Here is a 27,756-nt window from a genome sequence, read left to right on the forward strand (position 1 = left end):
GGCTTTGGTGTCATGGTCAGTTACCACATTGGGGGGAAGTAATGACAGCACACTGATCTGTCATCATTAGGGACTGGACTTGGGTATCACACTGGACAGAAGTCTATGCAACAAAGACCTGGTAAATCCTTCCCCGCTGTGCCGCTGTGATTGTTAGTCTGTCCGTCTTTGTTCCTTGTTACATTTGTGTGTTACCTCTTTGAAACTCGAGTAACCCATGTTGTGTTCATGTGAGCTTTTGTTTGCATGAAATCACAACTCTCTCATTGTCTCTTCTGTTTGATGGTTTCTCATCGGGTTCATCTGGCGCTCAGTGATTGGGTTACAGTATGAGTAAAAATCATTCGGCAAATGTTTTTGCTTAAAACTTTTTGCTGTGAACTAAAGGTGTCCACTTTTCTAATCAATCAGCATTTACTAAGCTCTGTTGTCTTTGTCACACACTGATGCTGAATGAGTCAGGGGTTTGTCTTTGTCTTGTGCTTCTGTGTTTCATGGTATTTCAACAATTTGAGCAGGCAGAATTTTGTTGCCATGTCATGCTTTATCTGTTGATGCCATCGCTCTGACTCAAGGGAAAATACTGCGTGTGTCATCCGAAGTATGGCCGCAGTTGTTTTTGTCTCTTTGTTGACTCACTTCCTTATTATGGTGATGATTCTGTCCTCTGCAAACTGGACTAATATCAGACCATAATGGATTTTCTTGTGTCCGTCCGGTCTTGAATGAACTCCATTTGAGTCCCGTTCACTCTGTGGACGATGTGTTGTACGGCTTTGATGCACACATCAGCTGAACTACAGCACAGTGAATACGGTGCACCACAGTGTGCATTTGAGCCTCCAAGAAGTCATGAATACTTGATGATATTTCTCTGCCAGGTGTGTCTACAGCAGCAGATTTGGGTGGACCTGTGCTGGCCAATCTAGGCGAAGCTGCTCAAAATCTGAAGAGAGAGAAAATCAGTCAATCCTATGGAAGAAGAGAAACAACTGTTGGACTTGAAATACCTAGTATAGGGAGAAGCAATGTACTCGGTCCCACTGCTGCTGAAATTGGCCATAGAGATGTCAAAGGCCTTGATCCAGCAGTTAAGGCAAACCTTGGAGCTTTGACACACCTTGATAAACAAAGTAAAATTCTGGCACAAGGAAGGGAAAGCTATGATCCTACGCTCATGGAAAGAAGAAGTTCAACAAACCACGGAGCCACGCTCGCCGCCAGAGGAGTAAGACCGCAACTACCCTTTATTCAAGCCAATATCAGAACTCAAGGCTCCCCTCAGGTTCAGCACACAGGAGAATATGATTCATTTATCCAGCAGCGACGCCCAAACTGCGGCTCAAACAGAGATATGTCAGGTGTTCTTCAAGAAATCAACCACCAAGAGCATCTCGGTGCTGAAACACAGAGGACTCAGGGTTTAGTGCAGAGGCCTCATGTTGGTAAAGAGAGCAAATATCTTCAACAGCCTCACCGGCCTCTTCCACAAGCTCAAGATGTCAGAGGCGGTATTTTCTCACATTCACAAGGCCAGGCACCCAGAACCTTTGTGTCCGCTGGAGCCGACGGGCACGCTGTCAGAGACCTCGTGGCTTCTAAAGAGACAAAAGGACCCAGAGCCCATGGGGCCGTTGTTGTAGAAAATCTTTCTCCAGATTCTTTAAATATTCGAATACAAGGAGCGGGGAGCCATGGACCTGAGAGTGCAACTGGAACCCAAAGTTTAGGCATTGCCGGCGTGCAAAGGCAAGAAGGTGAAGGGCTAACCATTGATGGTCAGGAACAGAAACACCTTATCCACACTGAACACGCTGTCACAAAGTCAAAAGCTCTCAGCATCCCAGGACAGACTGGGAGGAGTAACCAGGGAACAAGTAAGAGCAAAGCTTTGTCTTTACACCATCACAATGTCTTTGGGTTTGCCGTTAGATCTTTGTTTTCACAAATTCTGCCTCCCATCAGCTATCCAAACTCTTATTTTTATTCATGACACAGTCAGCTCTGAAGCATATGTCCTTCAGGATGGCAGTTGTTTTCAATATCACTTCATTCACATTGATTCACTTACTTATTTTGGCTTCTTTGTGCAACAAAAATAGACTGAATGAAGAAGTGGTTTTAGCCATGACAGCCACTGGTGTGTCACCTTCCTTTTTGAAGAAGCCGCCTTTGGCATTTTGGTTTGGTTGGCTTCTTGTTTTCTTTTTAGCTGGAGATGTAGAGAGTTTAAACCGAAGATTAGTTTAATGACCAAAAATTGCAGACAGTTAGCAGCACCTTCCTGCCACTTCAAGAAGCCATGCCTACAACGAGCATTTCCACTACAGTTTTCCTGATTTAGAAAATGTATTTTACCACCCAAGTTGTGTTGTTGTTTCTTGCACCACAGGCTGTAAATGTGTTGTGTATGAAGATCTATGTACTCCCTTTAGGTGGCAGCCTCTAGTGGCCATTCAAGGAACTCCAGTTTTGGCCCTGTTGGCTTCATTTTCTTGCTCTGGAAGTTGCTGCTTGGGAAGCATCTGATATCAAAAGAGTGACATGTGAATGTGACAGGAAAAAACCTTGAAGTGCTTTTTGACAGACACAGACTTTGTCTCACTTGTGGTGTGTCCATCAGAGTCATCCATGTGTTTGAGTTTTCTCTTTCTGCTCTGTTTGTCAGAGTTTTTAAGTTGTTAGTTAGTTCATGAGTTGTATTTATGTGTGTTTTGGATGACGTTATCATTGTGAGTATGCAGTCAGTGTGTGATCAAGTATCTGATACTGATAGTGTTCTGCATGTGAAGTGATACGCACACCTGCCTCCATGTTGTCATGCTACTTTATTTATAGACGCCTCAAGGTTTGTTTTGTTGTTTGTTGTACTCAGTTAGTGCTGCTGTTGTGCTCTGGGCTGTTTGAGTAAACAAACAGTAAACTGTCACCTGCTGGTTCCTGCCTGTCTGCACTGCTGTGAGCTTAATATTATTTCGCATACATCTAATCTGCATCTTAAGCTAGAACAGGTCAAATTGAAGCAGTTTGTTGAGGCTGAAATGTGATAGTGATGCTGCAGGGTGATGTCATGCTCCTGTTAAAGCTATAGAGATGCCTTACACCCCCCATCAATATATTCTCTGTGTCTCATGGTGTGTGCACAGACAAAAAAGTAATAAACATTTGCAGATTTCAGACTCAGTGCAGACGTGTTGATGAAAAAAGAAAATTGAGACACAAGGTGGAGAAGACGGTGTAAACAAACAAGGAGAAATGAGAGGATGGAGCTGCGAAGAGATGCTTAGAAAAGCAATTCAGCATCTGGTGGTTTTTTTTTAGTATTGAGTCCAGGAGCGTCGGTGTCCAGTACAGAGGTTGTTAAAAACCATCAAACCCTGGCAAAGATGCTGGAATCCATTGTGAGTGTGTTTACTTTTGTTCACCTGTCAGCTGCAGATGTTCAACACTGCATTAAAAGTGTCCTCTGTGTCCTCTGTATATGGAAACAGCTGAAGAAGGCTGGGTATTATGTCTCAGTTATATCAAGTGTTTCAAGTATGATTTGGACCTCAATCAAATACACTTCTGAGTCTTTATAAATGTTGGCACTCTTGTTTAAATATATATTCAAAAAAGGGATCGGGACCCTCTGACCTTGAGTGACCTTCCTCAACAGGTTACATTGGTGGAGCAGGAAACTATCATGGAGCAGGCCTGGGCACTGGCCTGGGAGGTGGCCTGGGCGCTGGCCTGGGTGCTGGTCTGGGTGCTGGTCTGGGTGCTGGCGGATATGGGACAGGTAATGTTGGAAACTGACACACAACATTTAGAAACCTCACCTAGGAAACAGTTGCACTTTGCACCCTGTTGAGACACACTCAGCCCCTCTGTCTGATGAACCTGTCATAAAGGATTCCCTCTTTTTGCTTACAGGTTTGGGACAAGGAGCTTACCTTGGTGCGACTGGCAAACTTGGAGGTGAGGTTATATTCTTAATGAATCCTGGGCTTTGTCCTCGTTTCATTTTTTGCACCATGGCTTTACTGGGAACTCTCCTCCTTATGCTCCAGCTGCTGGTCTCGGACAGGGTGGATATCCTCTCGGTGTTGCAGGGCCGGTAACTGGTGAGGCTGTGACCACCATTGTACCATTTCCAATCACACTTTGTATTCTGGCCTCGTTCTTACAGGGTCTCCACAAATCCACTTTATGCAAATGTGGAAGCTTTTTAGAAAAACACAGACGGGGAGACAACAAGGACGTTTCTCTGCCTGAATTAGTTTTCACATCATGAGTAGAGCTCGACGGGACTTCTCTATTTCCTCCAGTTTACTTACTCCTGTGAGAATAAAAGCGTTTGTGTCTCAATGAATTGTTTTGAATGTGTGTTATTTCAGGGTACGGTGAGGGACTCACAGGATACCTTGGTGCTATGGGAGGCAATGGTTTGGGTAAGTTAAGACTCATGAGTATGTGCACATGAGGATTTAAAACGTTACACTCATGTGAATAAATATTTCTGTCAGTGCTTTAACACTCAGCCTTTTCTCCCAGCAGGTTATGGGAATGGTTACAGCGATGGTTACGGGGCTGGTGAGTATTCAAAGAGGAAAAAAAAAGTATTTTGGGAGAACTTCTTAAAGCGTCTCTAGCTCACAGATGTTGATAATGCTAATTAGACCTATGTTTCAGGGCTTGGTTACCCTGCAGAGTTAGCTGATGGTGCAGGACACAAATCAAGGAAGAGTGAAGGTAACAGTTTGAGGAGCTATAACTGGGGCTGCATGATTTAAAAACAAAGCATATAGCAATTTATTTATAGACAATGATTTGGAAATGATTTGCGCAAGTGAGAATGATCATTTCTGGATCCCAGTTCAATTTTCACTTAAAGAAAAGCTTTTAAAATCATGATTCTGAGACTTTGGTGGATCATTGTTGTGCAGCCCTAGTTATAAGCCACTCAAATCTAGATGAGGAGATGGCACTAACCCGTAGACGCTTTAACCTGTGATGATTGACAACTGAATTAAATAAGAGGCCATCAAGGAAACACACTACATGAACAAACATGTCCAGTGTGGTCTGTCTATTATCCACTGGGTGTAGCTATTGTCTCTTATTAATAGAAGCTGACCAGTTTAATCTGGTGGTTTCTGACTTCTCGCTCCTGTAGATGCTTTCCACTCACTTGTCAGCGAATGAGTTAGCCTTGTTTGACCTACGTGTTTATGTTCTTCTCACTGTTCCAGCTCTCGGTACAGGCGCCTATGCCGGGCAGGTCCAGGGGGCATTAGGTAAGAGATTCAAGGATGGAGCAGCAGCAGAGATGACACTGTATGTTCCTCTGACTGCCACACAGCTACACGAAAACCAAATGGAAATACAGGGAGGCACTGTGATTGTAAATGCTTCCACCACAATACAATTCATATATTAAGCTAAACTAATGAATGCTTTAGCACCCAGATTACACATGTCTCAGTCTGTCTTAAAGATCTCTGTGTGGGTGTGATGTCTAAAAGCTCCTCTTTGCTTCTCTCAGGAGCGCTCGGCACAGGCCTCGAATCAACTGGTGGCAAATATGGTGAGCCCTGCAGACATGACTTCACCCTTCTTTCACACTATTAGTCACGCTTCTGTCAATGTGGCTTTCCATGTGTGTGTCTGACTTGCAGTAGCTGTCAGCACTGAGCTGTTTTAAAGCATGTGCATGTGGAGGCGAGGAGGTGAGGAGGTGAGGAGAGGACAGAGATAAGAGTCAGTTTGTCCTTTCCTTCTTTCTGCAGTCGGAGGAGCTGCCCAGGTTCCTTACGGTGCTGCTCCAGTGATCCCCGTTGGGGTGGAGGGTAAGCTCTTCACATGTTGTGTAGTTGCTGGTTGAATCCCTCTGTTTGCAGTCTTCTTGCAAAGATAAGATAGCAGACTGCAAGACAAGGTGATGCTGCCCAGCCTTGCGTCCAGTTTTCTAGTGGCTATTTGCTCCATCCCCCTGAAGCACAAAAATTTTGTATTAATGCATTTTCAAATTTTAAAAAACCTCATTGACACCAGAAAACAGATTCAAGGGGACACACAAACCAAAAGCAAACTGTGAAATTTAACTTCCTTGCCCGATACACCAGGCCCTTTGGTCTATTGAACTGAACGGACTTCCTCTTTGGGTCTCACATGAGTGCTATTACCCTTCTCATCAACTCTCTGCATCACCACAAATAACCATCTGTGTTGAATTCCTCTTGAGATTTACTATTTCCACAGAGCTTCATAATAAAAGCAGCTCTAAATCTGGTCGAAACGTGTTTTAATGTGACTGTATTTAAACATTTACTGTCAAACCGGTGTCCAAGTGTTCTAACCAAACCCTCTGTCTCTTGAATCTCGTTTGTTTTGATGCTTGTAATCTTGGATGAAATCTCCATCGTTGTCACTCTGCATGCCAGTCAGTCATCCTGTTAGCTTATCACAGCTTCACAGCTTCCAGAAAAGCTAATACTTAACAAATTCCTCCCCTCCAGGCGACGGTGGTTACCCATTGGCTGCTCAGCAGATGGCCCTTGGTGCTGAAGGTGCGAAAACTGCAAACAAATATGGTGAGAGCCGTGACAGTTGCACACTGTGAAGAGCTGCTTGTGACGGAAAGTATTGTTGGCTGATTCTCTGAAGAGGAGGGGTGTTAGCTGGGTTTTTATTTTACCAGGTAACACTGTGGTTAGAAACCTCAAACAGGTCACAGAGAAAGAAGAGACAGAGAAGAGGAAAAAGAAGTCAAACAATCAGAGAGATATCAGCGTCACCACAAACATGACCATTCTTGCCCAAATGTGTCTTTGCAAAAGATTAGTGATCTGAGAGAAGTCTTTATGTTCCAGGAGGACGTGTGCTGCAAGTTTGTGTCTAAATTTGTAGTATATATATATATATATATATATATATATATATATATATATATATATATATATATATATATATGTGTGTGTGTGTATGTTTCATTGTGGGTTTGTGTCTAAATGTGTTGTCAGTGCCTCTGTCTACAGTGCAGTGTGAGTTTCTGTCTAAATTGATAGTGTGCATCTGTGGGTCCGGTATCTCTGTCATGACTCATCATTTTCACCCTTATTAAAGTATGTACGTGTTCTTTGTTGTTTCAGTGGCTGGTGCAGGATATAGACCTCCACAAACAGGTGATTGTTTTTTTTCAAGCACCCACAGAGACATTTTGTTCCACAACACACACGCAGCCTCAGCTGTGTCTTTTAACACTTTTTTTTCCACTTTGTGAATGTTGTTGAGGTGTATTTCCACATTAAAACCTCCCTGCATGATGTTCATATTTCATATTTTATGATATCATAACGACATTCCTGTAAACTTTCAAGTGTGTATATTATAGAAACATCATTCTGCAACTGTTTACATTCATATTTGGATCCTGTGTGAGTTTTCCTCTCATCATTGTGTGTTTTAAAAATGGTACTTCTGTCTGTGTGTGTTTGTAAAGGTTACGGCGCACAGCTAGGAGCGACTCATGATGCCCTGGGTAAGCAAGGAACCACCAGATTTGCTCATTCATGATGAACTCCCTCTCACTTTGCTGCTCTCTGGAGACCTTATTAGCCATCTTGCAGAATTTTTCATGTGCAGCACATCTGTGTGTACACCTTGCTGGGTTGCATATTGTGCTTCGCCACACAATAGCCTTGCTATCTTATTTTTGTCAGTTCTGCATGCGTTGAAATATTACAGATTTTAAACACCCACATTTTCACTGAGTGAAGAAAACAAGTCAAAGCTATATCTGGAGAAAAGAACTGAACTCTGAGTTATTTTTTTATACATGCTCCAAACATACACTCCACCTGCTTTAACTCAAAAACTACAGCAGCATGCATTATGGATTATTCTTCACTCAGGAGTGTGGAGTCTGAACAGTGAGTTGGCTGAATCCAAGAATAAAAGATAAAAACCTTTTTTCTCTTTTTGAGATAAGATGAACTTAGAAGTCAAACCTCCTTTCTTCACTGCTTCAGTTTTTTTTCTGAGCGTATTTACCAGGAAAGTCTAACAGTGGCTGCTGTTTGTGCTTTTACAGGAGATGGAGGAGTGAATGCTGCCCTTGGCCACGGATACAAAGGTGAGAGGGATGAAGGGTTTACAGTTGGTCCACTTCACTTAAAGTTCCCTTTAACTGTTTAAAATCACATCCCAGGATGTGTATAGATATACATGGCTAAGGCTTCTGTGACAGCCACAGATCAAGTAGAAGTTACCGTACAGTGGACAGCTAAAGCTTCAACATGGAGCATAGATGGTATGGCGTAGGGCTGGGCGATATGGCCGAGGAATAAAATCCCCGATTTTTTTACAAAAAACTAAATGTACGATTTTAATCAATTTTGTGTTTATCTCCTGAAAAAAATTAATCTACAAATGACTAACAAAAAGTTTTGATCTAATTTTATCTATACAACTTTCAAGGCAAACTGAATTTCCCCTTAAAGGTACAGTGTGCAGTAGTGACAGAACAGACTTGGTAGGAATGGGAAACAATAATCATTGCACTGATAGACCTTTTTTGATAGTAAAAACTTCACAAATGGAGTATCATACTTATCATGCATCACAGGAACTTATTTTCATTAAAGGCCACTGTTGTTACACGGGAGGGGTGGGCAAGGAATGGCTTCAGTCTAAAATCTGACTGTTGAGACATTGCTAAATAGTCCTGTCCACACACTGTACCTAAAAAAAAAAGTGCAAACTGTAACCTTTTCTTTAAAAGTGCATTATGTAGTTTCTCTAACATTGAATTTAAACACAATATAATTTGAAGGTCTCTTAAACACTACCATAGTAATAAAAAGCAGTATAACTTTCAGCTAGATGTCTAGCTTGAAGCGGAGAAGGTTACAGAGAAAATCTAGATTTTCTTTTTTTTAAATCGCCTGAAACCAAAAATGTGATTAATCAATTAAATCGATTTATCGTACAGCCCTAGTGTGGCGTCTCTCTTCCTGCTGGGGACACATGCACTTTTCAACCCTCAAAGTTCCCAGCATTATTTCAGTGCCTGTCTGTCCTGAACGTCTCACATAATCAAGCTGGAAACACGAAAAACACAACTGTTTAAAACCCCACCGAACACGTTCTCTCCTCCTCAAATCAAACATTATTTCTTATTAAAACTTTACTGAATATAGAATTGAATCTAAAACCTGATGGATTAAGAAATACATTCTAGATTGTATAGTATGATTTCATCACTGGTGCATAAACCCTGCTGCAGTCTTGTTCTTGTCATCAACCGGTCTAATTACTTTTCCTTATCTTTACCCCTGTCTTCCACCCCTCCCTGTCCACTCTGTCTTTGTCTTTAACCAGGCTAATTCAGTTGACCTGAACTTCTTCAAGTGGATCATTTCCATAATGTGTTCAGTGTTGTGTGTTTTCAAAGCTTCTTGTGTGTTTCACTTTAGTTTATCCTGTTGTGCTGTCTGATTTGTCTTTTGTTGTATCTTTCATTATCCTTTTTTTCTTCCTCTGTAAGTGGACATTTGTTACCCATGTCTGTCTCTCTGTCTTTCATCCAAACCTTCAGTGCCCCCATCATTGTTGAGCATAAATAGATGTGTGCAAGGAAAATTGTCTCTATGTTTTAAAATAAATACTGAAATGATGATTTTTGCTGCTTCAGTCCGAAGGTTATGAAATGTTTACTTGCTCAGTTCAGCGTCAGCGAAGCCTCATCCGCTGACAGGAAGTTTTACCACTTCCTCTCTCATGTCGGGCATCTGCCTCATTATAGAACACAAACTCAAATCAAAACTAAAAGTAGTGAGAGATAACATCAACATACTATGAAGAGTAAACATATGGTGCCTTTATTCATGAAAAACAACAATAACAAAACTCAACAGAGAATCACTGTTGTTACATCAAACAGACTTAATATACATGTTTAAATGGAAACTAAAATGCTAAATGATTGCACAACACCTCAACAGATCATGGTAACTTAAAATGTAACACTCTTTTTTTTTTTTTTAGAATGAAGTATTTAAAAATAAGGGAGAAGCAGGTTATAAATGGCATGATACATAACTTAAGCTTGTATTTGAAGAACAGAAAGGTCACATGCTGCATTTGCTTTGCAGTGTTGGGATGTATGAAAGAACAGGAGTCTCTTTACTGACACTGGTTTCTTTACGACTGCATGTTTTAAATATTTGAGCACATTGAAGTCATCTAAAAGCTTACATTAAAAACTGTAAATCTTGCTTATAATTAAACACTTGGATTTAAACTCAATTTACAACTTTTTGTTACCTCACATTAAGTGCTGTAACACTCAAACATCTTGCTGTCTAATCTCAGGAGGGATTCAATGAAGGTTGTCACTTTAAGATAAAGGAGTTTGCTTAAATAGAGAACATCAGTACATGAGAAAGCTGTTTACTGTGCAAGCATCACATAGGCTTTATACCACATTGACTTTTTGGTACTCTGCACTAAGACTCTCGTTTCTCTGTGAGCTTGTTTCATCCACAAACACACCCATCTTCACCAGAATCTCCTTTGGAACAGGATGAGCGTGACGAGAAACATACATCTTCTGCAGACTTTGCCTCATGGGCGAAGGTTTGTAGTCCATGCACGACTTTCCACCCAGACTCGGAGCACATTTGACTTCCAATTTAAAGAAGAGCCGCCCGTGCTGCAGGTTGCAGAGGTCCTCCTTGACTCCAGCAGAGAGAACTTGATCACACTGTCCCAACAGATCATCGTCCCAGTTGTTGTCCTGATCCCACACTTCAAATCTCACTGCGGTACCCGATGACAAATCCTGACTGCCGAGGTCCACAATCATGGCCCAGTGTGGGTTGTTGTTGTTCATAATGACAGGAGAACGCTCGACCATCACCTTGTTGAAAAACACTTTCACGTAGCCATCTGTTGCTGTGGTGCTATCCCCCCAAAGACCTGTAGCCCGTTGCACCGTTAGGATGACTCGTGCCATGCCTTTGCGGGTCGGGCAGCAGTCTTGGTTCACGGCTGGATCATTGTGGCATTGGCAGACGCAGGAATCCCTGGAGTCACTCTTGATGCCGGCCTGACAACGCTCACTGCAGTTCTTCAACAAGCCTTTCTCCAGGATGTAGTGGCTGATGGCGGAGCGCAGGTTCTTCCGGGCGGGGGTGGTTGTAGGCAGTAACTCATGAAGTGAATCGAGGGAATATGAGATTATGTCTGGATTCTGTGGTAATGTGTTGAGCCATTCCTTGTAGGCAGACGGATCTTTGTCAGCAGAGAAGAGTAGGTCTGGCTCTGTCGTATGTCCCCCCTTTATTTCTGTGAACCTGTTGAGGAGAGAATTGTTGAAATTAGAGAAAATTTGGCTTCTCTTGAGCAAAGAGTAGGAATCTGTAAGAGTTTACTCATGGATGTGCAAGTGGATAAAGACATTGTATACATCTACCTGTCGTTGAATTGGCTTGAAAAGGATTTCTGATTTTCCATCTGCTTTCTGTCTGCCTGGCAGTGTTTTGATTGGGTACTTATTGTGGCTTTGATGCTGGCAGATGCTTCAACATCCAGGCACATCTGCACCTCCTCCACACTGAGGCCCTGGAGGTTGGCCTGGCACTGCCTGATGCTGGTCACAGATTGAACACTCCCTCCCAGTTTCACCTGGGTTCAAATATTTAAATTCAAAATGAGTAATTTCTGTGAGTTTAGAAGTGCTTGCATCTATTGATGAAATACAAATGTGTTTCTTCACAGCTGTTCATTATTGTGGTTCACCTTGGTGATGTAATGGGTGCCAAAGTTGTCAATCAGCTTGTAGAATCGTTGCTTGTTTTGAAGGGTGTAGACTTTCGGGAGATCCTTCACTGCTTTGCGAAATTCTCTGTGCAGCTTGGGCGTGACTGACACTCTGTAGCTGATTACAGCAAGACACCGGACATAAAGAAAAGGTAGTAAGTAAGAAACATATCCTAAAAATAGTACACTTATTTTTAAAACAAGGAAAATGTGCTGGGAAAAGTTATCCCCTCTTTACCTGTAGTACTCACACCCCAGGCTCTGGCTTGTGAAGCTGAATTTGTCATTCTTGGTTTTGGTCATGGTGTCCTCAGCCAGTTTAGAATTGGTACCAGCGAGCATCGTTGAAGCACCCTTTGCACCCACATCAACATCCAGATTGACCTGCCAGTTGTTTTCAATAGAGGAGGTGATGGAGCTGACCAGAGACTCACTGGATTTGTGGAGAGAACTGGTCACCTTGTTGTTGCAGCTCTGCATCGCTCTCCAGTCGACCACTGACAAGGGAAGCTTTTGCAGTTGGTTCTCCAGAAAGGTGTTCTTACACAGGGTGCATGTCTTGTCCTTGCGTTTCCACTGACTCATATCGATCACGTAGGCTTGCTTACGTTCCATGGTGGTGATGTCGAAGCCTTCCCCGGCCAAATTGGTACCCGGAGCAAACTCTGCTTCCTTGCACTGTTGGGGTGTCCCCTGGATGCAGGATTGATGTGCAGAGTGAGGGAGAGCCAACATAAGGATGGCACAAATATTCAACAGACGCATGTTGCTGCTTAATGTGTGGACTGATGCAAACTGACGGATCAACCTGAAAAGACACAACATAGTTAGACAACTGTGAACAAGTAGTCCTCCCCTCGTTCTTGTTTTCATTTAAAATGTGTCTGACATTCACTTGCTCAGTGTTTATACATGGTACACAAGTTTAGACACCTTCGTCAGTTTTTAATAAGCAACTTTTACAATTACATTTTTAAACACTGTGATTAAATTTCCTCCGCTGGTATTGTGGGCAGTCTGTAATACGTACTTCATATTTAGGGTGAGGCCTTGTGGTTTTCTATTCTGTGTAATACAACGCTTTCAGTTGTGAGTGACTCCGAGTCTCCATTTATGGTGAACCTCGAGCCCCCCTTGCAGGACCATTTCTGTATTGATCTTTTACTTTGGTCTCCTGTGGAAAAGTTCATGGTGACGGGTGAAGGTTGGAGTATAGATCTTCTGTAAATGAGAAGCTTTGTTTCCAGTTTAGCTCCCTCCAAACCATCACCGTTTGGTTTGACGCCTCCATTACCTTCTTTACTTTAACACTAATATTGACGCTAACTTGCCTGTTGGTTTTGTTATGGCTTCACATGACAGACAGTGCTACTGTTGGTGAAGCTATCAGAACACAAAGCAGAAAGATCTGAACGGTTCTGATGGCCCATATCACTGTGTACCCCAGACATGGCTCCTTAAGGCAGGGGTTCCCAAACTTTTCAGCCCCCAACCCCCAAATAGGTGCCAAAGACTTGCATCCCTCACTGTCCCTCAAAGTAATTTAATGTGTCTTCATTTAGCTGGTATGCAGAAAATCAGCCAACCTACATGAGCATGTGTCTGTGTTTCCTGTGCCGTTATAAATTAACCTACTGCTACTGATGCTTTTGATAATTAACAGTTCACTCACCCTAAACTTAGGAGTCATCTGACAAAAAGAAAGGCAGAAAACTCATTACATTTTCTATTTTCAAGGTTTTATTTCAAGGTTAACTACTGTTTTTGTCAATATTCTTTACTATAATGGGTGAAATGTACTATTTTTAGATGACTTAAAAAGAAAAAACATTCTGGAAGACATCTCACGACCCCCTGGGGGGTCACGACCCACACTTTGGGAACCCCTGCCTTAAGAGACTCAATCGTGGCCACTGCGTCCACCATGGAGGCTTTAAGCAGGTCTGAATATTTTAATCCAGGTACTTAGCCGTGTGAACGGTCAGCAGGCACAAACAATGATTATGAGGTGACTTGCAAAATATATGAAACAGCTGAACTTTGAGTTTATAGTTAAACATGCCACGCCTGTGTAAATTGCAGTTTGTTCTGCAGTGCAAAGAACTCTTATTTTTCTTTGTTTGAGTTTTAAAAAGTCTTAAACTTAATTTTAAAAGGTGTGAAGGAAACCTGCTCTTGGGTTTTGACACGTCCACCAGAAATCTCACCTGCAAGCCCAGGCAGAGAGGCGCACTTGCTCACTGCTTCTCACCCTTCTCAGCCTTTTTCATGAATAAAACTTAACTTGTCTTCTAGAGATCAAAATGTTTTACATGTTTCTATCTCCTTGAATAGAAACCACTGAGACTTTCAGAGTCAGTTTGTCACCTTTGTCTAGCGGGGTAAAAACAATGTTCACACTCACACCGAGAGGAGACACCACTCACATTGAGAATTGGCTTCAAGATTATATATTTTCAAGCGCTGCTTAGATTTGTTCAGGTCACAATTTCAGTTCACTTCTTTAGCACCATTTTTTAAAACTTCTGACGCTCTACATCTCATGTTTTTAGTCAAAATTCCAAGGTGTTGAAGCATTTTCCATTTTTGTCCTCCAGAGCTTGCTGAGAAATTCTCTTCAGTCCATCGTTCTTTTTTTAAATCCTGACTTTGGATCTCTCTTTTGATCAATATTTATGTTTTAAATGTGTTCTACTTAAAAATAGAATCAACCTACAGTAAAACTAAACATTTAAAACAACTGCACAGAAATATTACAGGACTCGACTTAAAGATTACTAAATGATTCAGCAGTCAAATGTTCACATCAGATGCAAATTTTTTAAGCTATAATACATATTACAATATTTAATATCACATGAAGTGAATATAATTCAGTATGACCCCATCAGGGTGGACTCACCTTTGTCTCGCCTGTTCATGCTGCGTTTGTGAAACTGACTGTGAGTCTGAATGTGTTGGTTTTTGTTATAAGATAGGCAGGAGGTGGTGAGGAAACAGTGGTCTTAAAGAACGCAGGGGAAAAAAATTGTCAAGCACTGAACAGATGAAGTGTGGGGGATGGAGTTAGTGGTCTACAGGCAAACTCATACAGATAGTGACAACATGAAAGTCAGTCTGGCTTTCCAGTCAGTATCAAACCCGAGACCACAGACCTATCATTTCTCTGAAGTGGTGGTGGGCTTTGGGGATACTTAGTGAGAAAAGGCAGAAGTCACACTCTGATGACCGATTTCTAAACTTCAATAGAAGAAACGGTTACTTTGATTGTTGCAAATGACTCGCTGGGATAAATGTGGTGAGCGAAACATTAAAATCATCAATATTTAGAACACATGGACAACCCAGAGCCCGAAAGGGTATGCTGTATTTTTATTCAAGAACACAAGAAGGTAAATGCAAGAGTTGTATTTTTATATCAGTATCAAGGATACTTAAAAAGACAGTGCAAGTAGACGAGAAATTCAGGATTGACTAAGCCAAAGGTTATAATATGATGGCAATATTCTGTAAAACTGCATATTCAAACCAAACATTAAGACATTCATTTTTTTGTAAAATGATAATGTGGCTAATCATAAAACGCACAAAATCATACATTTTAATTGTCATTATAGAAGCCATTCAACACTAAGATAAAGTGGTTAAAGCAAGTGAGAAAGAAGACAACATTATAGGTAGAGATATCAAAGATTTAACACGTGGAAATAATGCATTCAGCTGCATTAACCTCTCGAATAGAAGCATCATTAAAGCCAGACTTTGGTTACATCACATCAACCTTTGGCCCTGCACTAAGACTCTGTTTTCCCTGTGAGCTTGTTTTGTCCACAAACACACCCATCTTCAACAGGACAGCCTTTGGAATAGGGTGAGCGTGACGGGACACGTACAGCCTCTTCAAGTTTTCACTCATGGGTGAAGGTTTGTAGTCCATGCATGACTGTCCACCCAGACTCGGAGCACATGCAACATCCAATTTAAAGAAGAGCCGCCCGTGGTTCAGGTTGCAGAGGTCCTCCTTGACTCCAGCAGAGAGAACTTGATCACACTGTCCCAACAGATCATCGTTCCACTTGTTGTCCTCATCCCACACTTCAAATTTCACTACCTTACCTGATGACAAATCCTGACTGCCGAGGTCCACAATCATGGCCCAGCGTGGGTTGTTGTTGTTCCAAATGACAGGAGAACGCCCGACCATCACCTTGTTGAAAAACACTTTCACGTAGCCATCTGTGCGTGAGGTTTTATCCCCCCAAAGACCTGTAGCCCGTTGCACCGTTAGGATGACTCGTGCCATGCCTCTGCGGGTCGGGCAGCAGTCTTGGTTCACGGCTGGATCATTGTGGCATTGGCAGACGCAGGAATCTCTGGAGTCACTCTTGATGCCGGCCTGACAAGGCTTACTGCAGTTCTTCATCAAGCCTTTTTCCATGATGTAGTCGCTGATGGCGGAGCGCAGGTTCTTCCGGGCGGGGGTGGTTGTATTCAGTAACTCGTGAAGAGAATTGAGGGAATATGAGATTATGTCTGGATTCTGTGGTAATGTGTTCAGCCATTCCTTGTAGGCAGACGGATCTTTTTCAGCAGAGAAGAGTAGGTCTGGCTCTGTCGTATGTCCCCCCTTTATTTCTGTGAACCTGTTGAGGACATGAGTAACTTTAACATCTGGTCAACACTGAAGGCTTCAAAGGCAAACAGGGGTCAAACATAAATGCCATCAGAGGCAAGTTATTCCTTTTTATAATTATTCACATGGCCATCAAGTGTTCTCCGTTAATTGTCATTAAAAGTGAGGTGTTGGTTAAACTCTTAAATCAGACACAAGTCAGCCACAGTTCAGTCTTTTCTTTAAGAACAGAAAGAGAAGTGCAAATAACCAGAGGACGTATCAAACATGAGAAGAAAACCGTATGTCCCATACCTGTCATTGAACATGCTGGAGAAGGCCGTCTTGCTGTCCGTCTTGTTAATGTCTTTGTCGCAGTGCTTTGTCTGGGCTGATATCGTAGCATGGTAGGTTGCTGATGCCTCAACATCCAGGCACATCTGCACCTCCTCCACACTGAGGCCCTGAAGGCTGGCCATGCAATCCTTGATGCTTGTCACAGATTGAACACTCCCTCCTAGTTTCACCTGGAATCACATTATCAGTGCACACATGAGGATTTTTTTTCCTTTTGATAATTCAAAAAAAGCTTAAAATTGATCTATGTCATCGTTTTGGTTCACCTTGGTGATGTAATGGGTGCCAAAGTTGTCAATCAGTGAGTAGAACTGTTGTTTGTGGTCACTGTCGTAGATATTTGGGAGATCCTTCACTGCGTTGTTAAACTCTCTGTGCAGCTCGGGTGTGCCGGTCACTCTGTAGCTGTTCAGTGAGACACAACGGAGGACAGATCAGAATGAAACAGGTGACAGAGAGTTCTGTATTTCAGTATTTTGATCAGTTAATCTTGGTTTGATTGATCTTACCTGTAGTACTCACACCCCGTGCTCTGGCTTGTGAAGCTGAATTTGTCATTCTTGGTTTTTTTCATGGAGTAGTCAGCCAGTTTAGAATTGGTACCAGCGAGCATCAGTGAGGCGCCAATATCAATCATTTTAAAATCCAGATTGACCTTCCAGTTGTTTTCAACAGAAGAGGTGATGGAGTCGACCAGAGACTCACTGGATTGGTGGAGAGAACTGGTCACCTTGTTGTTGCAGGTCTGCTTTGCTCTCCAGTCGACCACTGACAGGGGAAGCTTTTGCAGTTTGTTCTCCAGAAAGGTGTTCTTACACAGGGTGCATGTCTTGTCCTTGTGTTCCCACTGACTCACATCGATCACGTAGGCCTGCTTACGTTCCATGGTGGTGATGTCGAAGCCTTCCCCTGCCAAATTGGTACCCGGAGCAAACTCTGCATCCTTGCACTGTTCGGGTGTCCCCTGGATGCAGGACGGATTTGTGGATTGAGGGAGAGAGAGCATGAAGACGGCAAAGATGCAAACACTCAACAGACACATGTTGCTGGTACATGTGATGAAAGATGCAAACTGTTTTATCCTGTAAAACAAAAAAGAAGTTAGATCTCAACGAACTGTTGGACAGACGAAATCATCCACCTGACTGTCAAACTTTATTTGATGTATGCATCTTTTTTTAGACAGTCAGGTCAAAGATGTTTTAATGTTCTCTGATTATGAACATGCTACATCCAAAAAGATCTTTGTTAATACAACCTTCTTTTACTTCTTTTGTTTAAATGTCAAATTTTAGTTGAAATCTGTAATTTTGTTTTTAAGGTCTGCTACGTTAATCAACGTAAAATAAATCATTTCTGGTCTCTCTTCAGCTTTCCTATCAATTAAGGCAACAAATCCCAACTTAAATAAAATAAAATAAATCATAGCCGTGATGATAATAGTGCACATAAGATTCCGTATTTTAAAGCAAAATTTGAGACTTTAAAAAAGGAGGTACAAATGAGCACAGACTCACCTCTGTCTTGTGTGTTCATGCTGTGTGCATGAACTGTCTGCAACACGATCAGTCTATTGTATTTAAATGCAACGGAGGAGGAGGAGGGCGTGACATGACGTACTTGGAAAATGAAAGAGATCTTGTTAAATAACAAGGGCTATAATAATTGGATTTGAAAATAGTTTCTTCCCACTTTGAAGATGAAGCAGTAAAGCATTGGCTGTTTTTCTACAGATGTGGTTTGAGTGTGCACTATCACCCTAAAACACAACCATGTATGGTAACATCATGACTGTCAACCAATGGAGGAAAGGCTACAGGACCTGACAAAGCTTCTTTTTAAGTGATCCTCTTTTAAATGTGATTAAACATTTATATCCTGGTGGGAGTTGTTTTTCCTCGATGACCATGACCCCATCCAAACGCCATGAGGGTTCAAGGATCTGTTGAGTTGCATGGAGCAGCAGGGACTCTAGTCTTTTGGGACTTTGCTTCGGAAGCAGAGAGACCCCAGTTCAAGTCACCACTGCAGACCAAGTCTGGAGGTTGGGCTTATAGCTGAAGTGGTGCCAGTTTACTCGTCTGTCATCTTTGTCACCTTTGTCTTGCAGGGTAAAAAAAATGTTCACACTCACACAGAGAGGAGACACCACTCACATTGAGAATGGACTTCAAGATTATATCTTTTAGAGCGCTGCTTAGATTTGTTCCTGTAACAAGTTCAGTTCACTTCTTTAGCACCTTCCCCTTTTTTAAAACTTCTGACGCTCTACATCTCATGTTTTTAGTCAAAATTCAAAGGTGTTGAAGAATTTTCCATTTTTGTCCTCCAGAGCTTGCTGTGAAATTCTCTTTAGTCCTTTGTTCTTTTTTTAAATCCTGACTTTGGATCTCTCTTTTGATCAATATTTATGTTTTAAATGTGTCCTACTTAAAAATAGAATCAACCTACAGTAAAACTAAACATTTAAACAACTGCACAGAAACATTACAGGACTCGACTTAAAGATTACTAAATGATTCAGCAGTGAAATGTTCATATCAGATGATCATTTTTAAAGCTATATTGATTATTACAATATTTAAAATCACATGAAGTGAATATAATTCAGTATGACCCCATCAGGGTGGACTCACCTTTGTCTCGGCTGTTCATGCTGCGTTTGTGAAACTGACTGTTAGTCTGAATGTGATTGTTTTTTGTTATAAGATAGGCAGGAGGTAGTGAGGAAACAATGGTCTTAAAAAATGCAGGGGGAAATAGTTGTCATGCATTTTTGCAGCACTGAACAGATGAAGTGTGGGGGATGGAGTTGGTGGTCTACAGGCAAACTCTCACAGATAGTGACAACATGAAAGTCAGTCTGGCTTTCCAGTCAGTATCAAACCCGAGACCACAGACCTATCATTTCTCTGAAGTGGTGGTGGGCTTTGGGGATACTTAGTGAGAAAAGGCAGAAGTCACACTCTGATGACCGATTTCTAAACTTCAACAGAAGAAACGGTTACTTTGATTGTTGCAAATGACTCGCTGGGATAAATGTGGTGAGCGAAACATTAAAATCATCAATATTTAGAACACATGGACAACCCAGAGCCCGAAAGGGTATGCTGTATTTTTATTCAAGAACACAAGAAGGTAAATGCAAGAGTTGTATTTTTCTATCAGTATCAAGGATACTTAAAAAGACAGTGCAAGTAGACGAGAAATTCAGGATTGACTAAGCCAAAGGTTATAATATGATGGTAATATTCTGTAAAACTGCATATTCAAACCAAACATTAAGACATTCATTTTTTGGTAAAATGATAATGTGGCTAAATATAAAACGCACAAAATCATACATTTTAATTGTCATTATAGAAGCCATTCAATACTAAGATAAAGTGGTTAAAGCAAGTGAGAAAGAAGACAACATTATAGGTAGAGATATCAAAGATTTAACACGTGGAAATAATGCATTCAGCTGCATTAACCTCTCGAATAGAAGCATCATTAAAGCCAGACTTTGGTTACATCACATCCAACCCCATGATGGGGTTGGTTGTCACAATTCTTCAGAGTGTCTTTGATAGTTAATTGCCTCTTTGTTACACTGAGTTGGAAAATGAGAGGGATACACATTTCAAGCCAACACCCTAAGCTTCAGTTTAATGTAGGAATAACTATTGAAAGATGTTTTGATGATGAGCAATCATCAAAACAGTAAAAAGTGTGACCACCAACCCTGTTCTCCCCTACACAAGTTTAGACAGTAGTTCCTCATCTGTCTTCAAACATGCAATAATACACCTTTATCAGTTTTTAATAAACAACTTTCTGGGGCATATTGTGGGCAGTTTCAAACACGTACTTCAAATCTATGGTGAGGCCTTGTGGTTTTCTTTTCTGTGTCACACAGCGGTTTCAGTTGTGAGTGACTTCTAGTCTCAGTTTATTGTGAACCTTGAGCCCCCCTTGCAGGACCATTTCTCTTCAGCTTATACTTTGGTCTCCTGTGTGAATGTTGACGTTTCCAGGTCTAATCGGCTGAATGATTCCCTAAGCAAGCTCTGGGTCTATCCCTGGGTCACATCACATCAACCTTTGGCCCTGCACTAAGACTCTGTTTTCCCTGTGAGCTCGTTTTGTCCACAAACACACCCATCTTCAACAGGACAGCCTTTGGAATAGGGTGAGCGTGACGGGACACGTACAGCCTCTTCAAGTTTTCACTCATGGGTGAAGGTTTGTAGTCCGTGCATGACTTTCCACCCAGACTCGGAGCACATGCAACATCCAATTTAAAGAAGAGCTGCCCGTGGTTCAGGTTGCAGAGGTCCTCCTTGACTCCAGCAGAGAGAACTTGATCACACTGTCCCAACAGATCATCGTCCCACTTGTTGTCCACACTTGAAATCTCACTACCTTACCTGATGACAAATCCTGACTGCCGAGGTCCACAATCATGGCCCAGCGTGGGTTGTTGTTGTTCCAAATGACAGGAGAACGCTGGACCATCACCTTGTTGAAAAACACTTTCACGTAGCCATCTGTTGCTGTGATGTAATCCCCTAAAAGACCTGTAGCCCGTTGCACCGTTAGGATGACTCGTGCCATGCCTCTGCGGGTCGGGCAGCAGTCTTGGTTCACGGCTGGATCATTGTGGCATTGGCAGACGCAGGAATCTCTGGGGTCACTCTTGATGCCGGCCTGACAACGCTTACTGCAGTTCTTCATCAAGCCTTTCTCCAGGATGTAGTGGCTGATAGTGGAGCGCAGGTTCTTCCGGGCAAGGTCTTTAATGGGCAGTAACTCGTGAAGGGAATTGAGGGAATATGAGATTATGTCTGGATTCTGTGGTAATGTGTTGAGCCATTTCTTGTAGGCAGACAGATCTTTTTCAGCAGAGAAGAGTAGGTCTGGCTCTGTCGTATGCCCCCCCTTTATTTCTGTGAACCTGTTGAGGATATGAGTAACTTTAACGTCTGGTCAACACTGAAGGCTTCAAAGGCACACAGGGGTCAAACATAAATGCCATCAGAGGCAAGTTATTCCTTTTTATAATTATTCACATAGCCATCAAGTGTTCTCCGTTATCAACCCTTTTAAAATCCAGATTGACCTGCCAGTTGTTTTCAACAGAAGAGGTGATGGAGTCGACCAGAGACTCACTGGATTTGTGGAGAGAACTGGTCACCTTGTTGTTGCAGGTCTGCATTGCTCTCCAGTCGACCACTGACAAGGGAAGCTTTTGCAGTTGGTTCTCCAGAAAGGTGTTCTTACACAGGGTGCATGTCTTGTCCTTGCGTTTCCACTGACTCACATCGATCACGTAGGCCTGCTTACGTTCCATGGTGGTGATGTCGAGGCCTTCCCCGGCCAAATTGGTACCCGGAGCAAACTCTGCATCCTTGCACTGTTCGGGTGTCCCCTGGATGCAGGACGGATTTGTGGATTGAGGGAGAGAGAGCATGAAGACAGCAAAGATGCAAATACTCAACAGACACATGTTGCTGGTACATGTGATGAAAGATGCAAACTGTTTTATCCTGTAAACAAAAAAGAAGTTAGATCTCAACGAACTGTTGGACAGACGAACATTCTCTTTGGGGTTGGTTGTCACATGTAACAACCAACCCTAATGTTGGCAAAATCATGCATGGAGAAATTAGTTGGAGTGTGCAGACCCTACATTTGCCATCACTGTAACTCAGACAGTGACTGCATGTAGCCTCGTTGAGTAGGCCATTATTGTTAGGCCTATTTGTTTTGTTCTTTATGTTGTTATATAGGCTGGCCTAAAGATGTGTATCCTGTTCATGTTCCTTGCTCATTTTATGTTAAAATGCATTAAGTTATGTAGGCCTATCACTTGTCAGTGCAATTACACTTTCAAATTTAGTTCTGCCTTCTTGCCTTTTAAAAATATTTTTCCCATTGAAATACCATTGTGACAACCAACCCCATAGTGTGTGACAACCAACCCCATAGTCTGTGACAACCAACCCCATAGTGTGTGACAACCAACCCCATAGTGTGTGACAACCAACCCCATAGTCTGTGACAACCAACCCCATAGTGTGTGACAACCAACCCCATAGTCTGTGACAACCAACCCCATAGTGTGTGACAACCAACCCCATAGTGTGTGACAACCAACCCCATAGTGTGTGACAACCAACCAACCCCACGATGGGGTTGGTTGTCACAATTCTTCAGAGTGTCTTTGATAGTTAATTGCCTCTTTGTTACACTGAGTTCGAAAATGAGAGGGATACACATTTCAAGCCAACACCTTAAGCTTCAGTTTAATATAGGAATGACTATTGAAAGATGTTTTGATGATGAGCAATCATCAAAACAGTAAAAAGTGTGACCACCAACCCTGTTCTCCCCTACACAAGTTTAGACAGTAGTTCCTCATCTGTCTTCAAACATGCAATAATACACCTTTATCAGTTTTTAATAAACAACTTTCTGGGGCATATTGTGGGCAGTCTCAAACACGTACTTCAAATCTATGGTGAGGCCTTGTGGTTTTCTTTTCTGTGTCACACAGCGGTTTCAGTTGTGAGTGACTTCTAGTCTCAGTTTATTGTGAACCTTGAGCCCCCCTTGCAGGACCATTTCTCTTCAGCTTATACTTTGGTCTCCTGTGTGAATGTTGACGTTTCCAGGTCTAATCGGCTGAATAATTCCCTAAGCAAGCTCTGGGTCTATCCCTGGGTCACATCACATCAACCTTTGGCCCTGCACTAAGACTCTGTTTTCCCTGTGAGCTCGTTTTGTCCACAAACACACCCATCTTCAACAGGACAGCCTTTGGAATAGGGTGAGTGTGACGGGACACGTACAGCCTCTTCAAGTTTTCACTCATGGGTGAAGGTTTGTAGTCCATGCATGACTTTCCACCCAGACTCGGAGCACACGCAACCTCCAATTTAAAGAAGAGCTGCCCGTGGTTCAGGTTGCAGAGGTCCTCCTTGACTCCAGCAGAGAGAACTTGATCACACTGTCCCAACAGATCATCGTCCCACTTGTTGTCCTGATCCCACACTTGAAATCTCACTACCTTACCTGATGACAAATCCTGACTGCCGAGGTCCACAATCATGGCCCAGCGTGGGTTGTTGTTGTTCCAAATGACAGGAGAACGCCCGACCATCACCTTGTTGAAAAACACTTTCACGTAGCCATCTGTTGCTGTGATGTAATCCCCCCAAAGACCTGTAGCCCGTTGCACCGTTAGGATGACTCGTGCCATGCCTCTGCGGGTCGGGCAGCAGTCTTGGTTCACGGCTGGATCATTGTGGCATTGGCAGACGCAGGAATCCTTGGGGTCACTCTTGATGCCAGCCTGACAACGCTGACTGCAGTTCTTCAACAAGCCTTTCTCCAGGATGTAGTGGCTGATAGTGGAGCGCAGGTTCTTCCGGGCAAGGTCTTTAATGGGCAGTAACTCGTGAAGGGAATTGAGGGAATATGAGATTATGTCTGGATTCTGTGGTAATGTGTTGAGCCATTCCTTGTAGGCAGACGGATCTTTTTCAGCAGAGAAGAGTAGGTCTGGCTCTGTCGTATGCCCCCCCTTTATTTCTGTGAACCTGTTGAGGATATGACTAACTTTAACGTCTGGTCAACACTGAAGACTTCAAAGGCACACAGGGGTGAAACATAAATGCCATCAGAGGCAAGTTATTCCTTTTTATAATTATTCACATAGCCATCAAGTGTTCTCCGTTATCAACCCTTTTAAAATCCAGATTGACCTGCCAGTTGTTTTCAACAGAAGAGGTGATGGAGTCGGCCAGAGACTCACTGGATTTGTGGAGAGAACTGGTCACCTTGTTGTTGCAGGTCTGCATTGCTCTCCAGTCGACCACTGACAAGGGAAGCTTTTGCAGTTGGTTCTCCAGAAAGGTGTTCTTACACAGGGTGCATGTCTTGTCCTTGCGTTTCCACTGACTCACATCGATCACGTAGGCCTGCTTACGTTCCATGGTGGTGATGTCGATGCCTTCCCCGGCCAAATTGGTACCCGGAGCAAACTCTGCATCCTTGCACTGTTCGGGTGTCCCCTGGATGCAGGACGGATTTGTGGATTGAGGGAGAGAGAGCATGAAGACGGCAAAGATGCAAATACTCAACAGACACATGTTGCTGGTACATGTGATGAAAGATGCAAACTGTTTTATCCTGTAAACAAAAAAGAAGTTAGATCTCAACGAACTGTTGGACAGACGAACATTCTCTTTGGGGTTGGTTGTCACATGTAACAACCAACCCTAATGTTGGCAAAATCATGCATGGAGAAATTAGTTGGAGTGTGCAGACCCTACATTTGCCATCACTGTAACTCAGACAGTGACTGCATGTAGCCTTGTTGAGTCGGCCATTATTGTTAGGCCTATTTGTTTTGTTCTTTATGTTGTTATATAGGCTGGCCTAAAGATGTGTATCCTGTTCATGTTCCTTGCTCATTTTATGTTAAAATGCATTAAGTTATGTTGGCCTATCACTTGTCAGTGCAATTACACTTTCAAATTTAGTTCTGCCTTCTTGCCTTTTAAAAATATTTTTCCCATTGAAATACCATTGTGACAACCAACCCCATAGTGTGTGACAACCAACCCCATAGTGTGTGACAACCAACCCCATAGTGTGTGACAACCAACCAAAATTCTTCAGAGTGTCTTTGATAGTTAATTGCCTCTTTGTTACACTGAGTTGGAAAATGAGGGACACACACATTTCAAGCCAACACCTTAAGCTTCAGTTTAATGTAGGAATAACTATTGAAAGATGTTTTGATGATGAGCAATCATCAAAACAGTAAAAAGTGTGACCACCAACCCTGTTCTCCCCTACACAAGTTTAGACAGTAGTTCCTCATCTGTCTTCAAACATGCAATAATACACCTTTATCAGTTTTTAATAAACAACTTTCTGGGGCATATTGTGGGCAGTCTCAAACACGTACTTCATATCTATGGTGAGGCCTTGTGGTTTTCTTTTCTGTGTCACACAGCGGTTTCAGTTGTGAGTGACTTCTAGTCTCAGTTTATTGTGAACCTTGAGCCCCCCTTGCAGGACCATTTCTCTTCAGCTTATACTTTGGTCTCCTGTGTGAATGTTGACGTTTCCAGGTCTAATCGGCTGAATAATTCCCTAAGCAAGCTCTGGGTCTATCCCTGGGTCACATCACATCAACCTTTGGCCCTGCACTAAGACTCTGTTTTCCCTGTGAGCTCGTTTTGTCCACAAACACACCCATCTTCAACAGGACAGCCTTTGGAATAGGGTGAGTGTGACGGGACACGTACAGCCTCTTCAAGTTTTCACTCATGGGTGAAGGTTTGTAGTCCATGCATGACTTTCCACCCAGACTCGGAGCACACGCAACCTCCAATTTAAAGAAGAGCTGCCCGTGGTTCAGGTTGCAGAGGTCCTCCTTGACTCCAGCAGAGAGAACTTGATCACACTGTCCCAACAGATCATCGTCCCACTTGTTGTCCTGATCCCACACTTGAAATCTCACTACCTTACCTGATGACAAATCCTGACTGCCGAGGTCCACAATCATGGCCCAGCGTGGGTTGTTGTTGTTCCAAATGACAGGAGAACGCTGGACCATCACCTTGTTGAAAAACACTTTCACGTAGCCATCTGTTGCTGTGGTGTAATCCCCTAAAAGACCTGTAGCCCGTTGCACCGTTAGGATGACTCGTGCCATGCCTCTGCGGGTCGGGCAGCAGTCTTGGTTCACGGCTGGATCATTGTGGCATTGGCAGACGCAGGAATCCTTGGGGTCACTCTTGAGGCCGGCCTGACAACGCTGACTGCAGTTCTTCAACAAGCCTTTCTCCAGGATGTAGTGGCTGATGGCGGAGCGCAGGTTCTTCCGGGCAAGGTCTTCAATGGGCAGTAACTCGTGAAGGGAATTGAGGGAATATGAGATTATGTCTGGATTCTGTGGTAATGTGTTGAGCCATTCCTTGTAGGCAGACGGAGAGTTATCAGCAGCGAAGAGTAGGTCTGGCTCTGTCGTATGCCCCCCCTTTATTTCTGTGAACCTGTTGAGGACATGAGTAACTTTAACGTCTGGTCAACACTGAAGACTTCAAAGGCACACAGGGGTGAAACATAAATGCAATCAGAGGCAAGTTATTCCTTTTTATAATTATTCACATAGCCATCAAGTGTTCTCCGTTATCAACCCTTTTAAAATCCAGATTGACCTGCCAGTTGTTTTCAACAGAAGAGGTGATGGAGTCGACCAGAGACTCACTGGATTTGTGGAGAGAACTGGTCACCTTGTTGTTGCAGGTCTGCATTGCTCTCCAGTCGACCACTGACAAGGGAAGCTTTTGCAGTTGGTTCTCCAGAAAGGTGTTCTTACACAGGGTGCATGTCTTGTCCTTGCGTTTCCACTGACTCACATCGATCACGTAGGCCTGCTTACGTTCCATGGTGGTGATGTCGATGCCTTCCCCGGCCAAATTGGTACCTGGAGCAAACTCTGCATCCTTGCACTGATCGGGTGTCCCCTGGATGCAGGACGGATTTGTGGATTGAGGGAGAGAGAGCATGAAGACGGCAAAGATGCAAATACTCAACAGACACATGTTGCTGGTACATGTGATGAAAGATGCAAACTGTTTTATCCTGTAAACAAAAAAGAAGTTAGATCTCAACGAACTGTTGGACAGACGAACATTCTCTTTGGGGTTGGTTGTCACATGTAACAACCAACCCTAATGTTGGCAAAATCATGCATGGAGAAATTAGTTGGAGTGTGCAGACCCTACATTTGCCATCACTGTAACTCAGACAGTGACTGCATGTAGCCTCGTTGAGTAGGCCATTATTGTTAGGCCTATTTGTTTTGTTCTTTATGTTGTTATATAGGCTGGCCTAAAGATGTGTATCCTGTTCATGTTCCTTGCTCATTTTATGTTAAAATGCATTAAGTTATGTAGGCCTATCACTTGTCAGTGCAA

At 42.8% G+C, this 27,756-nt stretch overlaps 3 protein-coding genes and 1 pseudogene across 9 annotated transcripts in view; 1 reads left to right on the forward strand and 3 right to left on the reverse strand.

Moving 5' to 3' along the window:
- LOC117832247 (glycine-rich cell wall structural protein 1) overlaps positions 1 to 27,756 on the forward strand; it is a 46,741-nt gene that overhangs the window by 15,661 nt on the left and 3,324 nt on the right. Inside the window, exons 11-25 of one of the 7 annotated variants that reach the window (XM_034711295.1) lie at positions 882 to 1,877; positions 3,659 to 3,781; positions 3,916 to 3,960; positions 4,053 to 4,106; positions 4,380 to 4,433; positions 4,537 to 4,575; positions 4,675 to 4,734; positions 5,235 to 5,279; positions 5,528 to 5,569; positions 5,772 to 5,831; positions 6,501 to 6,575; positions 7,134 to 7,166; positions 7,484 to 7,522; positions 8,075 to 8,116; positions 9,364 to 9,661. In XM_034711295.1, coding sequence (XP_034567186.1) covers positions 882 to 1,877; positions 3,659 to 3,781; positions 3,916 to 3,960; positions 4,053 to 4,106; positions 4,380 to 4,433; positions 4,537 to 4,575; positions 4,675 to 4,734; positions 5,235 to 5,279; positions 5,528 to 5,569; positions 5,772 to 5,831; positions 6,501 to 6,575; positions 7,134 to 7,166; positions 7,484 to 7,522; positions 8,075 to 8,116; positions 9,364 to 9,368 — 1,712 coding nt within the window. In that variant the 3' untranslated portion in view covers positions 9,369 to 9,661. Of the gene's footprint in view, positions 1 to 881; positions 1,878 to 3,658; positions 3,782 to 3,915; positions 3,961 to 4,052; positions 4,107 to 4,379; positions 4,434 to 4,536; positions 4,576 to 4,674; positions 4,735 to 5,234; positions 5,280 to 5,527; positions 5,570 to 5,771; positions 5,832 to 6,500; positions 6,576 to 7,133; positions 7,167 to 7,483; positions 7,523 to 8,074; positions 8,117 to 9,363; positions 9,662 to 27,756 lie in introns of those variants that run through there. The other 6 variants (XM_034711296.1, XM_034711297.1, XM_034711298.1 and 3 more) reach the window with 6 other exon arrangements.
- On the reverse strand, positions 9,843 to 14,792 carry LOC117832249 (perforin-1-like). Its single transcript, XM_034711302.1, has 5 exons — positions 14,708 to 14,792; positions 12,044 to 12,613; positions 11,785 to 11,923; positions 11,459 to 11,670; positions 9,843 to 11,339 (listed from the first exon to the last, which is right to left on the reverse strand). Exons 2-5 carry the CDS (start codon positions 12,568 to 12,570, stop codon positions 10,460 to 10,462), a joined length of 1,758 nt encoding a protein of 585 aa, XP_034567193.1. The 5' UTR covers positions 12,571 to 12,613; positions 14,708 to 14,792; the 3' UTR covers positions 9,843 to 10,459.
- Positions 15,396 to 18,022, reverse strand: LOC117832267 (perforin-1-like). The gene is made up of 4 exons (XM_034711323.1): positions 17,284 to 18,022; positions 17,041 to 17,179; positions 16,733 to 16,944; positions 15,396 to 16,448 (listed from the first exon to the last, which is right to left on the reverse strand). Exons 1-4 carry the CDS (start codon positions 17,814 to 17,816, stop codon positions 15,572 to 15,574), a joined length of 1,761 nt encoding a protein of 586 aa, XP_034567214.1. The 5' UTR covers positions 17,817 to 18,022; the 3' UTR covers positions 15,396 to 15,571.
- Positions 20,778 to 22,279, reverse strand: LOC117832252 (annotated as a pseudogene).

Source organism: Notolabrus celidotus, chromosome 20, assembly GCF_009762535.1.
Source record: "Notolabrus celidotus isolate fNotCel1 chromosome 20, fNotCel1.pri, whole genome shotgun sequence".
Taxonomy (NCBI): Eukaryota; Metazoa; Chordata; class Actinopteri; order Labriformes; family Labridae; genus Notolabrus; species Notolabrus celidotus.